The sequence below is a fragment of the Dendrobates tinctorius genome, unplaced genomic scaffold, assembly GCF_039654945.1.
Source record: "Dendrobates tinctorius isolate UK_male_01 unplaced genomic scaffold, ASM3965494v1 ptg000073l, whole genome shotgun sequence".
In the NCBI taxonomy this organism is placed as follows: domain Eukaryota; kingdom Metazoa; phylum Chordata; class Amphibia; order Anura; family Dendrobatidae; genus Dendrobates; species Dendrobates tinctorius.
Window position 1 is genome coordinate 7,636,332 of NW_027361741.1, and position 13,103 is coordinate 7,649,434.

Here is a 13,103-nt window from a genome sequence, read left to right on the forward strand (position 1 = left end):
CATATTGATTCCTGGTGAGGGGCCGACAGGCTTGCGTATCGGCAGCCAATCACTGTGTACATTTTGCTCTTTCTCTAGGCTTAACTTACTTGGATGATCTTCTTCCCAAGCTGTGGGCTTTCATCTGTGAACTTGGACCTCAAGGAGGGTTAAAACTTTTCCTTGAGTGCTTGAGCAATGACACCGAGGAGTCCCGCAGGCTCTTGGCCATGCTTGTCCTTTTCTGTGATTGCTCCAGACACTTAATCACGTGAGTATCTAAGATTTCAGTTTATTGATGGATAATCACAATACTTTGGCTATAGTTGTACTGATTTACATCTCCCCACACGTGAAAAACATTGTGGAGGATCATATGTGTTATTAAATGCTGTATTTCTAGTTTAATGTCACATATCTTTGGTGTGTCTCCTTTTCAGGATTCTGGATGATATTGAGGTGTACGAGGAGCAAATATCCTTCAAACTGGAAGAACTTGTGACAATTTCTGCATTTCTCAACTGCTTTGTGTTCAAGATGGTCTGGGATGGTCTTCTCGGTAAGGCAGTAGGGCCATATTCAATTTAATGACAATTATGTTATTTTTTATGTTTTTAGTGCTTCCCCTAATGAGCAATTTCATGTTCTGAATGCTGAGCTGTGCTAGCCATTACAGTGTTTCCTCTACAAAATATACCTCCTGTTAAAAAAAAAACTAATCTATCTTGTGTATTACAATTGTCATACTACCCTGTTAGAAGTGGTTGTTAGGTGAGGAGAACTAGCACGCACTCAGTAGAGGGTGCGAGGTACAGGCGGATGGAGGGACTTAGCTCCTGGATCATCAAATCAGGACATTTGCTGCTCACTCTTATTTCAGTTGCAATTTCTTTTATTTCAAAATCACATGTAAGAAAACAGACATGTGTTCAGAACATCTTAAGGTGCAGGATTTAAAGTGACATAGGAATAAGCAACGTTTCAACCCAGACCTGGGTCTTATTCATACAGTCACTCTGGAGGCAGGAGATGAACATATCGTTAGTGACAAAGAAAAAACAAAACCAATTATACAAGCAATATATACAAGCAACACATACATGTGTACAAAAGATCTATGTGGTCGAGGGTATGGGGACAGCAGTGTGCAATAATACGCATTTGTCACATTAATTGTAGTTACGTAACTATAAGACCAGGTGTCTGCTCAGTTTTGTTGTGCATTTACTCATAGGTGATCATAGGTTAAAAATGGGGTTAAGCGACACACAGTAAAGGTGTTGTTGCTGTTCATACTGAAACAGATAAGAGTCACATCCCAGGTGATTATCTGGGTGAGCCCTACCATGAGGATGGGGGTAATATGGATGTTGAGTAAAGAATGATACCTGGCTATAAAGAGTGTGTCCCTTAAGAAACTCCTCCTTTGTGAAACCGTGGAGAAGAGACCCCTACTGAGGTTCATCTTAACACACCCCTCAATATGTAAATCTTAAGGAGAAAGGAAGATACATTGCAGAGAAAATGTCACTAAAAATTTGATTTTAATGAATTATGTTTAAAAAATTCTACAAAAATTCGAGCAGATAGAACAATAATATATCAGTATATCAACAATGGTGCGCTGACCTAAAATTTATAAATCAAAAGTTGTAAAGGTATCCCATCTCAAAAGTCAAAAGGAAATAAATTTGGTTTCAGTACCTAAAAAACCCCTCAGATTATTCATAGGTTGTCAGACCTGCATACAAAGACTTCATAATCCCTTTTAGCCTGTTTATAAAGTGCAAGTACATTTACTGTATCTTTAGACTAGAGGTCAGGTCAATGCAAGCAGGTGTGGATAGTGGGTGTACTAGTCATACCAAGCAGCCTAGTTATTTAGCTTTAAGTCCTGTGGAAATAGCATTTCTATTGCGATGCTCCATTCAATAAGGAAATGGGTGAGTCGAACCAGAAACCTTGTTATATATACTTACAAAGTGCCTTGTGCTAGGAGTACAGTGCTCCACCACCCCGACGTTGCCGTTTTGCCTGTGATTTTTCCAAATGGGCATTGATTACCAGCTCTTTGGTTGATCCTTAAGGCCTCTTTCACACTTCAGTTTTTTACAATCAGTCACAATTCGCCTGGTTTTGAAAAAAACGGATCCGCAATTTTCTTTTGAGGATCCGTTTTTTTCCCCATTGACTTCCATTACTGGCAGATTTTGACGGATTGCCGTCCGTTCCATCCGTTTTTGTGAGGATCCGCCATAATGTTGCTGTCCGTTAACATCCTCAAAGATTTCCAAACGGAGCTTGCAACGTTTTTTTGGCCGGCGGATCCTCCAGACACTGATTTAACCCGAAATTCTCTCTGTCTCCTTCTCCTTCTCCTTCCCGGCCAGCGGTTCCTTTAAATTTCCTCATTTTCAGGATCCGTCAAAAAACGGATCCTGTGGCATCCGTTAAGAACGGATCCGCTTGTCCGCCTTTTTGGCGGATTTTAACTGATGCAAATAACGGAAGTGTGAAAGAGGCCTAAGGCATAGAGACTGCCCACATAACATTTAATACAAATAAATCTCTCCTTTATCAATAGATCCATCTCATTAATCAATGCATCTGTAGTAGCTTAGGGGAGAAGGAATCCTTAAAGGGGTAGTTCAGGATTAGAAATAAAGTGCCTGATTATTTCCAGGAGAATATTAGTGTTGTCCATGCATTTGGTATTCACTTGAATGGGGATGAGCTGCAATACAAGATACAACGCCTGTAGACAAGGGGCGCTGTTGCTGAAAATATTCCTTTATTCCATACAGTTCTACTTCAAGTTTAGGTTACTCTTCTCTTATATTAATCATTTTTAGTAGATATATTTATAGTCACCTTTAAGGCACACGCGTCTTGTTGGTATTTCTATCATATCACAGGAGGAGACAATTATTATGTGCCACAATGACAACACATCAACACTATAGGGCAGCATCATTCCCTGTGCCCAATGGCTTTAACTAAATCTATGTGTCTAGCCACTGAGCTATAGTACTATATTCACTCTACACGTGGCCAAAAATCTGTGCCCCCCCTATAATAAGCCAATTCACACTCAAGGAAGTGAGAGCAGGTTCCTAAATATTTATCAGCGGCACGGAAGTTTCTATAGAATTCGACCAACAGGGCAGACATGCCGAAAATCAGTTTGCGGAACGTATTTACCTGCTTTCTGCACAAAAAATAGTGAGAAAAGTGGTTTATTAATGCAGAAGGTGAGAGAAGTTTTAGCTATCAGGAATGGAGTGCTATCATTATCTTAAGATGGATAAATACAATCATGGCCAAAAGTTTTGAGACTGACACAAACTTTGGTTTTCGTCCTTGGAACCAAAATGCCAATGTCTTTTTCACCAAAGCAACTTAGTTATCAGTTTTCCCATGTGACCTGGTCTCCATTATGGAGGAGAAAAAGCATCATCACAACCTTGCCCTGGATGATGGGAGTAGTTGCTCGTGGAGGAGGTTTAGATTTTATTCTTCATTCATGGCCCTGTTGAGGTATTACTGTGAGTGAGCCCCTCCGTTGATGAGAAGCCCCCACACACGAGTGGACTCTCTACTGCTGGCAAACACAGGTCTTATGGCAGCATCATATTTTCTTTTCCGGACAATCATTCTTTCAAATGTTCCAAACAGTTTGTAGGGAAAACTCAGAAAAAATATCACACCTGTCATTTCCAGAATTCCATAACTTTTCCTGCAATTTCAATGTAGAGATACAAGACTCAGACACATGGCTCAGACACACAGCTGCTAGATATTAATTGAATTCTTTATTCACTTCATACAAGATATCACAAGTAGAAGTTCCCATGATGATGATGGTGATGGGTCCTGGACTCACAGAGAGTCGTCGTCCGTCAGCACTCAGGAGAGGAAAAACCCCCAGTGGAGGAAACCTCTAGGGAACCATGGCTGACGGCCTGCCCTTCCCCTGGGCGGTGCTGGATCATGGCAGCATGTTCCGTACATCGGGTCAGATGCAGCAGAAGATTCACTGATCCTCTGATCACATCTGACTGCAGAAAGTAATGAGGACAGAGACCGAGCCCGGAATCTGCCTCGTCCTGAGGTGCGGCTTATCTACTCCTGACATGGCGGCCGCCACACATTGACGTGTGATAGCCGTCACCTCCAGCCGTACCCCATCTTCATTGTGCGGTTAAAGGTCAGGGCGATCTCTTGGACCGTCATACACTCTACATGCCGTTTATAGACATGGAGTTACTCCCTGACCTTTTTGGGAAATCCGCTGATTCTGTTGTTCTGCAAGCAGGATATTAGATGAGTCCTCATCTTCTGATGCTGGAACTCAGCTCTGGGTTCACCGCCATCTGCCATAAGCTCGTAGGCAAATGCTATAGCATATAAGCCACAGTCGTACCAGTTCGTCTGCTGATCCACATCGATAAACCTCAGATGTTCCAGGGGATTGTCGACCACTATACTGTACATGTTGTTAATCTGCTGACGGATGGATGGAGACAGATTCCTGATGTTGAAGCTGTCGGCCACAAAGATTTGGCCATTTTTATAGCAGGTTGTCAGCCAGTGCACCCTGTCCGCATCATAGTGGATTTGTACAGCATTCTGCAGTACGCTGTACCCTGGTATCATAAGAGCGCAGGGGGGCTGCAGGCCATCAAAACCCTTAAACTGTCTCTGCAGCAGGTCCTGGGCCATGATGATGACCTCGTCATCCAGGTAGCCTTCCTCCCCTTTGCTCTGCAGGATGGTTAAGAGCTCTGGAGGCAGGTTGTTCTCTTGGTTCCCAATATCGGGCATCTCCACTTGTGGGGTCTTAATCTCCGGGGTTACTCCTCCCCTTCTCATGTACAGCACCATGGAATTAAAGGCGCTATATAAATAAATAATAATAATAACAATAATAATAATGATAAGTAGATCAGTAACGTTTTCTATAGCCGCTCTCTTGTCTGGTGGCAGCATCTCGGGCTGACTGTCATCGGAGGGTGATGCTTTCATTTTCAGATTGTCTCGTGGTCTTGTTTGTGGAAGCCCCTTGGGTGCACATTGTGCACATTCTGGATCGGTAAGATCCTGGGATCTTGTTTGTGGCAGTCCCTCGGATGCATCTTCTGCACATTCTGGATCGGCACAATCCTCTCCACTTTCTGCAATGCTAGAGGTGGGCTCAATATCACCTACTATGTAGGTTGGGCTCTTCTCACCGCTGTCTTGGCTGATGACGTGGTCTCTACGTCTTGTTATAGCAATTAATCTGAAGCACTTGACCACTGTCATGGTGGCAGATTTGATGGCCTGGAAGGAATCCTTCAGGAGAGCTCTGAAATTGCATTGGAATTTCCTGAATCGGGTCGGAAGACTAAAGCCAATTACTTCTATAAGTAGATCAATAATATTTTCTATAGCAGCTCTCTTGGCTGGTGGCATCATCTCGGGCTGACTGTCCTCAGAGGTTGATGCTTTCCTTTTCAGATTGTCTTGGGGTCTTGTTTGTGGTAGCCCCTCTGGTGCACCTTGTGCGCATTCTGGATCAGCAAAATCCTGGGGTCTTGTTTGTGGCAGCCCCTCGGGTGTACATTGTGCACAGTCTGGATCGGTAAAGTCCTGGGGTCCTGTTTGTGGCATCCCCTCGGGTGCACATTCTGGATCGGTTAAGTCCTGGGGTCTTGTTTGTGGCAGCCTCTCAGGTGCATCGTGTGCACATTCTGGATCAGCAGGATCCTGAGGTCCTGTTTGTGGCATCCCCTCGGGTGCACCTTGTGCACATTCTGGATATGCAAAATCCTGGGGTCCTGTTTGTGGAAGCCCCTCGGGTGCACATTCTGGGTCGGTAAAGTCCTGGGGTCTTGTTTGTGGCAGCCTCTCAGGTGCATCGTGTGCACATTCTGGATCAGCAGGATCCTGAGGTCCTGTTTGTGGCAGCCCCTCGGGTGCACCTTGTGCACATTCTGGATATGCAAAATCCTGGGGTCCTGTTTGTGGCAGCCCCTCGGGTGCACATTCTGGGGTGGTAAAGTCCTGGGGTCTTGTTTGTGGCAGCCCCTCGGGTGCATCTTGTGCACATTCTGGATCGGCAAGATCCTCTCCACTTTCTACAGTGCTAGAAGTGGGCTCAGTGTCACCTACTATGTAGGTTGGGCTCTTTTCACCGCTGTCTTGGCTGATGACGTGGTTTCTACGTCTTTTTGTAGCAACTGACCTGAGGCTCTTGACCACTGTCATGGTGGCAGATTTGATGGCCTGGAAAGAATTCTTCCGCTGAGCTCTGCAATTGCTTTGGAATTTCTTGAATCGGGTCAGAAGACTAAAGCCAGTTGACATGCAGGAAGAGAGAGCTTTGACCAGCAGCCGCTGGTCACAATGGGGACCTCCATGAATCCCCATGATGTCGTCGCTTTCTTTCTCCTTCGTATTCCTGTAGCTTTGTGTATCCAATAGGGAGTCACACAAATGACAGCCTCGGCTCTGCGGTCAGGCTTTACATAGGCTTTACTCCTTTGCAGTCATTGTGATGTCATAGAGTAGAAGATGTCATCGAGTTCCACATTCCACATTGTGACATCACTGCTTCAGGCTCAGCTGCTAAGGGCCCACCAGTAACATTGATGCTGACGCCACCCTACAGTTACGTGCAGTTATCTGACCCTTAATCACAAATTTCCAGCCACATTCTTCATAAAATGTTATGAGGAGGTTCCTGTATGTGTAATTATATCTCCACCGAAGTATATGGAGAATGCAGTGGGGGGGGATTGCTGGTTTATAGCACTTGCTGTAAAGTGTAAGTGCACAATATGGCCTGTATTACATGCAGTTTTACCACAAAGGTTTTCAGTTGGACTTGTTTAAGGCTTCTCATTTTTACAGCATATTCACACGTTACCTTTTTTGTTCTGCAGCCAAAACCTAATGTTTTGGCAGCAAAAACAACTGCAGACTAGCTAGCTGCTAATGGTTCTAACCATGGATACCTAAGGTCCTGCACATGAGGAAATGGACAGAGATATTACTTATATTACTACTAGATATTGGGATAGGATCTTGGAGATGGGAATACCCCTTTAAGAATACAATTTGTGTAGAAAACTACAACTCCAAGCAGGTCCTGGAGGTCGGTATCTTTCAGGGCACGTTGGGAATTACAGTTCCCCATGGAAGAAAAACTGATGCCAAAAATGTGAAAATTGATTAGTTTTTATTACCTCATAGTAGAGGAAATTACTACTACTCGGTATTATCTGCGGCTTTGCCCTTGTCTCAGACGGTTAGTCCTGATACCGGACCATCGCCTTGGAGCAAGGACTCTCTTAGTTCTATGAGGCGGTGATACGGTCACACAGCGGGAGTCCTCGAGACCCTGCAACCTGTCTGTATGAAGCGCATCTAAGCCCTGGTCAGGTAGGGTGTGGAGGTCTGGGTTCCCAGTGCAGCAGAGGGGTCCACCAGGGGATTGTCCTGTTCTTCTGTGGTCCAGTCTGAGCCGGCATAGAACATTCCGTGTAGACTGTGACATCAGCTCCGGATTTATCCGGTGACATCACAATATACTCCAAAGATGTGGACAACGAATAATTATTTTTCTATTTTTAAGGATCTGAGCGATTTTTATTTATTTATTTTTTATTGTGACACCATGGACTTTGTATTCACAGTATTTATAGATTTTACTAAATTGTCATCTAAAAAAAATAACTATACAGATCTGTATATATTCTACACAAATGTGTGTTGTAGGGATTTGATCTGGTAGGCAATAGCTGGGCGGCAGTAACGAGGCAACACACAGGCATAAAGTCCAATTTCAGTGGTTTTAATGTCACTCAGTAACCAGCAGCTTAACAAAACATAAGGGAAAGCAAACTCATACTCCAGCTTGGAGAACCACTGGTCCAAGACTCACCCCTTGCACGAGACGGGCGTAACTAAGCGGCTGCCAGGTGCCATTCCCGGGGTTCTTCCGAGTCTTGCTGCGATAGTCCTGCAGCACGAGAATCCTATATACAAGTTTCAGGCTGAGTCCACACAAGTTCCTGTAGCTTCCAGAAACACACACTCACCCTGTGGCAATCACCAACCTCCATTACATAGGGCCTAACGCCTCCTACCAGTGAGGTAGACATCACATGGGCTGATCACGTGACCCTGACATCATCGCAGGTCCCGTCTTTAAGAAAAAACCCGACCAAACATTAATCTGCTAGGAGAAACATATCTTCCATCCAGTAAAACACCCTTTACTGTACCACATACCTCCCCCCTATGTTCAACCCTAGAGGGGTGGACACATGACATACAGTGAACTCTGGACAGGGCATCTGCATTCCCCTGTAGTCTGCCTGCATGATGTTCTACTGAAAATTTAAAGTTTTGCAGGGACAGGAACCACCTGGTGACTCGGGCATTCCTCTCCTTAGCTTGACTCATCCACGTAAGAGGGGAATGATCTGTCACCAACCGAAATGTCCTCCCCAGCAAATAGTAGCGCAACGATTCCAGTGCCCACTCGATGGCCAGGCACTCTCTCTCTACAATACTGTACCGGGTTTCAGCTGGGGTAAGTTTCCGGCTTAGGAAGCTAACAGGATGCTCTTCCCCGTTAACTTCCTGAGACAGCACTGCACCGAGGCCTATCTCAGAGGCATCAGTCTGCACCATGAACTCTTTTTTGAAATTTGGAGTGATCAGGACGTGTGTACCACACAGTACCCCTTTTAATTTTGTAAAGGCCTCCTTTAACTGATAATTCCAGTGGACCATCACAGATTTTTTCCCTTTTAAACAATCTGTTAAAGGCGCGGACAGGGTTGCAAAGTTGGGAATGAATCGCCTGTAATATCCCACCAAACCCAAAAAGGCCTTTACCTGCTTTGTTGTGAGGGAACGGGGCCAGTTCTGAATTGCCTCGACCTTGTTTACTTGGGGCTTGAGAACTCCCCTCCCAGTGACATAACCCAAGTAGCGAGCTTCCTCCAACCCTATGAAACACTTCTTTGGGTTGGCAGTTAGCCCTGCTTGTCGCAGGGAGTCTACCACTGCCTGTACTTTTGCTAAGTGGCTTTCCCAATCGGTGCTGAACACAATAATATAATCTAGATAGGCTGAGGCATAGCGGCGAAGGGGACGGAGAATAATATCCATTAACCGCTGGAACGTTGCTGGAGCGCCATGCAACCCAAAGGGTAACACCTTATACTGGAACAGCCCCTCAGGTGTTATAAACGCCGTCTTTCCCTTCGCCGCCTCTGTTAGGGGTACCTGCCAATAACCTTTTGTGAGGTCCAGAGTTGTAAAATACCGTGCTTGCCCAAAGCGCTCTATCAACTCGTCAACCCGGGGCATGGGGTAGGCGTCAAATTTTGAAATGTCATTGAGTTTTCTAAAATCATTACAGAATCTTAGAGACCCATCAGGCTTGGGTATTAGAGCTATTGGGCTGGCCCACTCACTCTGAGACTCTTCTGTGACCCCTAACTGTAGCATCATTTTTACCTCTTCTGAGATGGCTTGTCGCCGGGCCTCAGGCACCCGATATGGCTTTAGTCGGACCTTGGCCTGTGGCTCTGTGACAATGTCATGTTAGATTAGGGAGGTGCGTCCAGGGAGCTCCGAAAAAACATCTGTATTTCGGCTGATGAACTCCCGGACCTCCTGAACCTGTTTAGGAGACAAAGTATCTGCAATTTTGACCGCGGGTTGGGCTTCTCCATCTTTACCATCTGAAACGCTGGCAGCGGACTATCCCCACCAAGGTGCTCTCTATCTTTCCAGGGTTTAAACAAATTATTATGGTAAACCTGTTCTGGCTTTCTCCATCTTGGTTGGTGTACCTTGTAGTCTACTGGCCCCACCTTCTCCATGATCTCGTAGGGTCCCTGCCACCTTGCGAGAAATTTGCTATCTACGGTAGGCACAAGCACCAAAACCCGATCCCCAGGGCTAAAGGTTCTTACCCGAGCCTCCCGATTATAGACCCGACTCTGTGACCGTTGTGCTGCCTCCATATGTTCCCGGACCAAGGGTAGGACTGTCTCCATTCTCTCTTGCATTTTTGCAACATGTTCTATCACACTTTTGTGGGGAGTAGGTTCGTTCTCCCAGGCCTCTTTGGCTATATCTAGTAAGCCCCGTGGATGTCTGCCGTACAATAGTTCAAAGGGCGAGAACCCCGTAGATGCCTGAGGTACCTCCCTCACTGCAAATAACAAATATGGCAATATCAGATCCCAGTCCTTCCCATCTTTGGAAACTGCCTTTTTTAACATGCTCTTCAGGGTCTTATTGAACCTTTCTAACAGACCATCAGTTTGGGGATGATAGACCGAGTTACGCAACTGTTTAACATTTTATCAACCGGCAGAGTTCCTTCATAATTTTTTACATAAAGAGGGTTCCCTGGTCTGTTAAAATCTCTTGCGGAATTCCCACCCGTGAAAAAATACCCATGAGTTCCTTTGATATAGGCTTAGCTGATGTGTGGCGCGAGGAATGGCCTCAGGATATCGGTTAGCATAATCTAGAACTACCAGAATGTGTTGGTGTCCCCTTGCCGACTTATTGAGAGGCCCCACCAGGTCCATGGCCACTCTCTCGAAGGGCACCTCTATAATCGGCAAAGGCACCAAAGGGCTCTGAAAGTGAGGCTGGGGACTGGTTACCTGGCATACTGGACTGGAGCTACAGTACCGTTTAACTTCTTCATGAACCCCTGGCCAGTAAAATCGTTGCAGGATTCGGTCAAGGGTCTTCTTTTGGCCCAAATGTCCCCCAAGTACATGCGCATGCGCTAAATCCATTACCAGCCTGCGATACGTCTGAGGTACCAGTAATTGTTCTACCATTTCCCCACGTATTTTCTCCACTCGGTACAACAAATCCTGGTTCAACTCAAAGCGTGGCAACACCGTATCTACCCCAGGTTGTTGGGGTTCCCCATTTACAAACAGTACATTTTCTCTGGCCCGGCTAAAGTAAGGTCTCGGGGTTGCGCTGTACCAAAATTGTCACCTGATACATTCAAGTCTGACAACTCAGGTCCCGGCGGCAAGTCTTCCACCTCTCCAGCCAATCCTTCTAGGGGAGAATTCTCCCCTTCCTCCACCGAAGGGAAGGTTATTCCTACCGCCAGCACATCTTCCTCCGGGCCACCAGGTTCATGCCCCCCTTCTGGAGAATGTAACCTGGTTGCCTCTGGTACCGGCAGTTGCTCAGTGGATGGTACCACAGACGGCCACAGCACAGAAAACAACGGAAAGTCTCTTCCAATTATCACTTCATAATGTAAATTAGCCACCACCCCCACCTCGTGGCACCGCCTCCCTGCTGGCGTGCTGATTACGACTAGTGCGGTGGGATAGTCTTTTAAGTCTCCATGTATACACAACACCCCAATTTTCCGACCCGTATACTCGCTGGTATGTATCCAGCTGGCTCGTACCAGGGTTTCAAGACTCCCTGAGTCCAATAGGGCCACAGCCGGGGTGCCCTCCACTTCTACCCGACACAAATGTTCCATATTAGGGCCCTTCGGGGTGCCAATTGCACACATTGGTTCGGCATAGTGGGTGTTAGGAATCTGGGTTCTATAATGCCTATGCGGGAATCCAGATTCACATATTTGTCTCCAGAGGCTAAGTCCTTTGTCCCAGCTTCTGAGCATGCTCACGGGAATAGCTCTCATTGGAGTTCAGGAGTCAGGTGCTCAGGTCCTGCTCCTGATTTGATTGGTTATGCTCAGGGCTCTGGAGATTTCCGGCAGGTCCCGTACGCTATAAAAAGTGCGCATGGCCGCTATGCCATGCGCTAGTATTTTCATACTACTGCTGTATGTATGGTGATGGATGCTTGGACTGGTGGATGACTTATTATGAAACCCCTTCCCTCTGATATTACGTTTGTGTGAGTGATTGGGCAGCCGCCAGTAGCAGCGCTAGCGTCATCGCACTCCAGCCATACTTTTTGCAGCAGCTAAGCGTCCTGCATTGCTCCAGCGTTTTTGCAGCGCCTTGTTTGCTGCTCTGTTCACGCCGCGCTGCAGTTGCAGCTCATTTCTGCATCCGCGGTTGCGACGCCAGCACACCTGTTACCACGGTAGGTGTCGGACGTAGTGACATCCTAACTACTCCGGTTTTTGCCTACCGCATGTGTGCCGCTGAGTCCCTGTGTTGCTAACAGGCTCAGCGTTACTTTTCTATTTTTTCCTGGAGCAGCTCTGTGCACTTAACAGAGACTGCTTGATTGCACCTGGGTGATATAGAACCCCGTGCACATTACCGCCACAGTGCTCTGTGTCTTCTAACTGCGGTTTTTCCATCTGCCACACGGTGGACCCCGGGCGGCGAACACGTTTATTTATATTTTTTTAAGTGTGTTCCGCCGCCGTAACAGTGGGACTGGCGGTAACAAAAATTGGTGTCCATGGGCTCAGTCAGGTGGGGGCAATCAGCTCTCATATGACCTGGTTCCTGGCACCGCCAGCAGATTATGGGGCTCCTTACTTCCCCGGATAAGTCCGGAGCGGCCTTCCTGGGCTCTGCTCGCCGAACCAGGGCCTGGGACTTAGGGAACCTTCCTGTTACCTTTCGGGGGGTCCCTCCCTGTAACTCGTTGGTAGCCCCATACCTTTCTATGAGGTCTATCATCTGCATGGCATCAGTAGGGGGCGCCTGTCCGACCCAGGTCTGGAGGGAGTGGGGCAAAGCCCTCCAAAATCTATCAGTCACTATGCGGTCCAGTATGGCCGTAGGGGATAGCACTTCAGGCTGCAACCACTTTTGTAACAGGTGCAACAGGTCGTAGTACTGGGACCGGGCGGGCTTGGAGGGGGTAAACTCCCAGTGGTGTACCCGCTGAGCCCTCACTAACACATTTACCCCAAGGCATGCCAGTATCTCACCCTTGACGACCGTGTAGTCCGCCCTTTGCTCTGGGGGTAGGTCCTGACACGCTTTCAACAGTCCTGGGGTCAGAAACGGATCAAGGACACCTGCCAAATGGTCCCGGGGGAGCTTCTCTCTCTCAGCGACTCCTTCGAACATCTCCAGATACACCTCCACATCGTCCGATTCTCCCATTTTAGGAATCGCTGTACAAACCGCTTT

At 46.8% G+C, this 13,103-nt stretch overlaps 1 protein-coding gene across 2 annotated transcripts in view; it reads left to right on the forward strand.

Moving 5' to 3' along the window:
* Positions 1-13,103, forward strand: part of UBE3B (ubiquitin protein ligase E3B) — a 123,024-nt gene that overhangs the window by 68,292 nt on the left and 41,629 nt on the right. For both annotated transcript variants that reach the window (XM_073582612.1, XM_073582613.1), the window contains 2 exons: positions 79-250; positions 420-538. In XM_073582612.1, the coding sequence (XP_073438713.1) occupies positions 79-250; positions 420-538 (291 nt within the window). The remainder of the gene's footprint in view (positions 1-78; positions 251-419; positions 539-13,103) is intronic.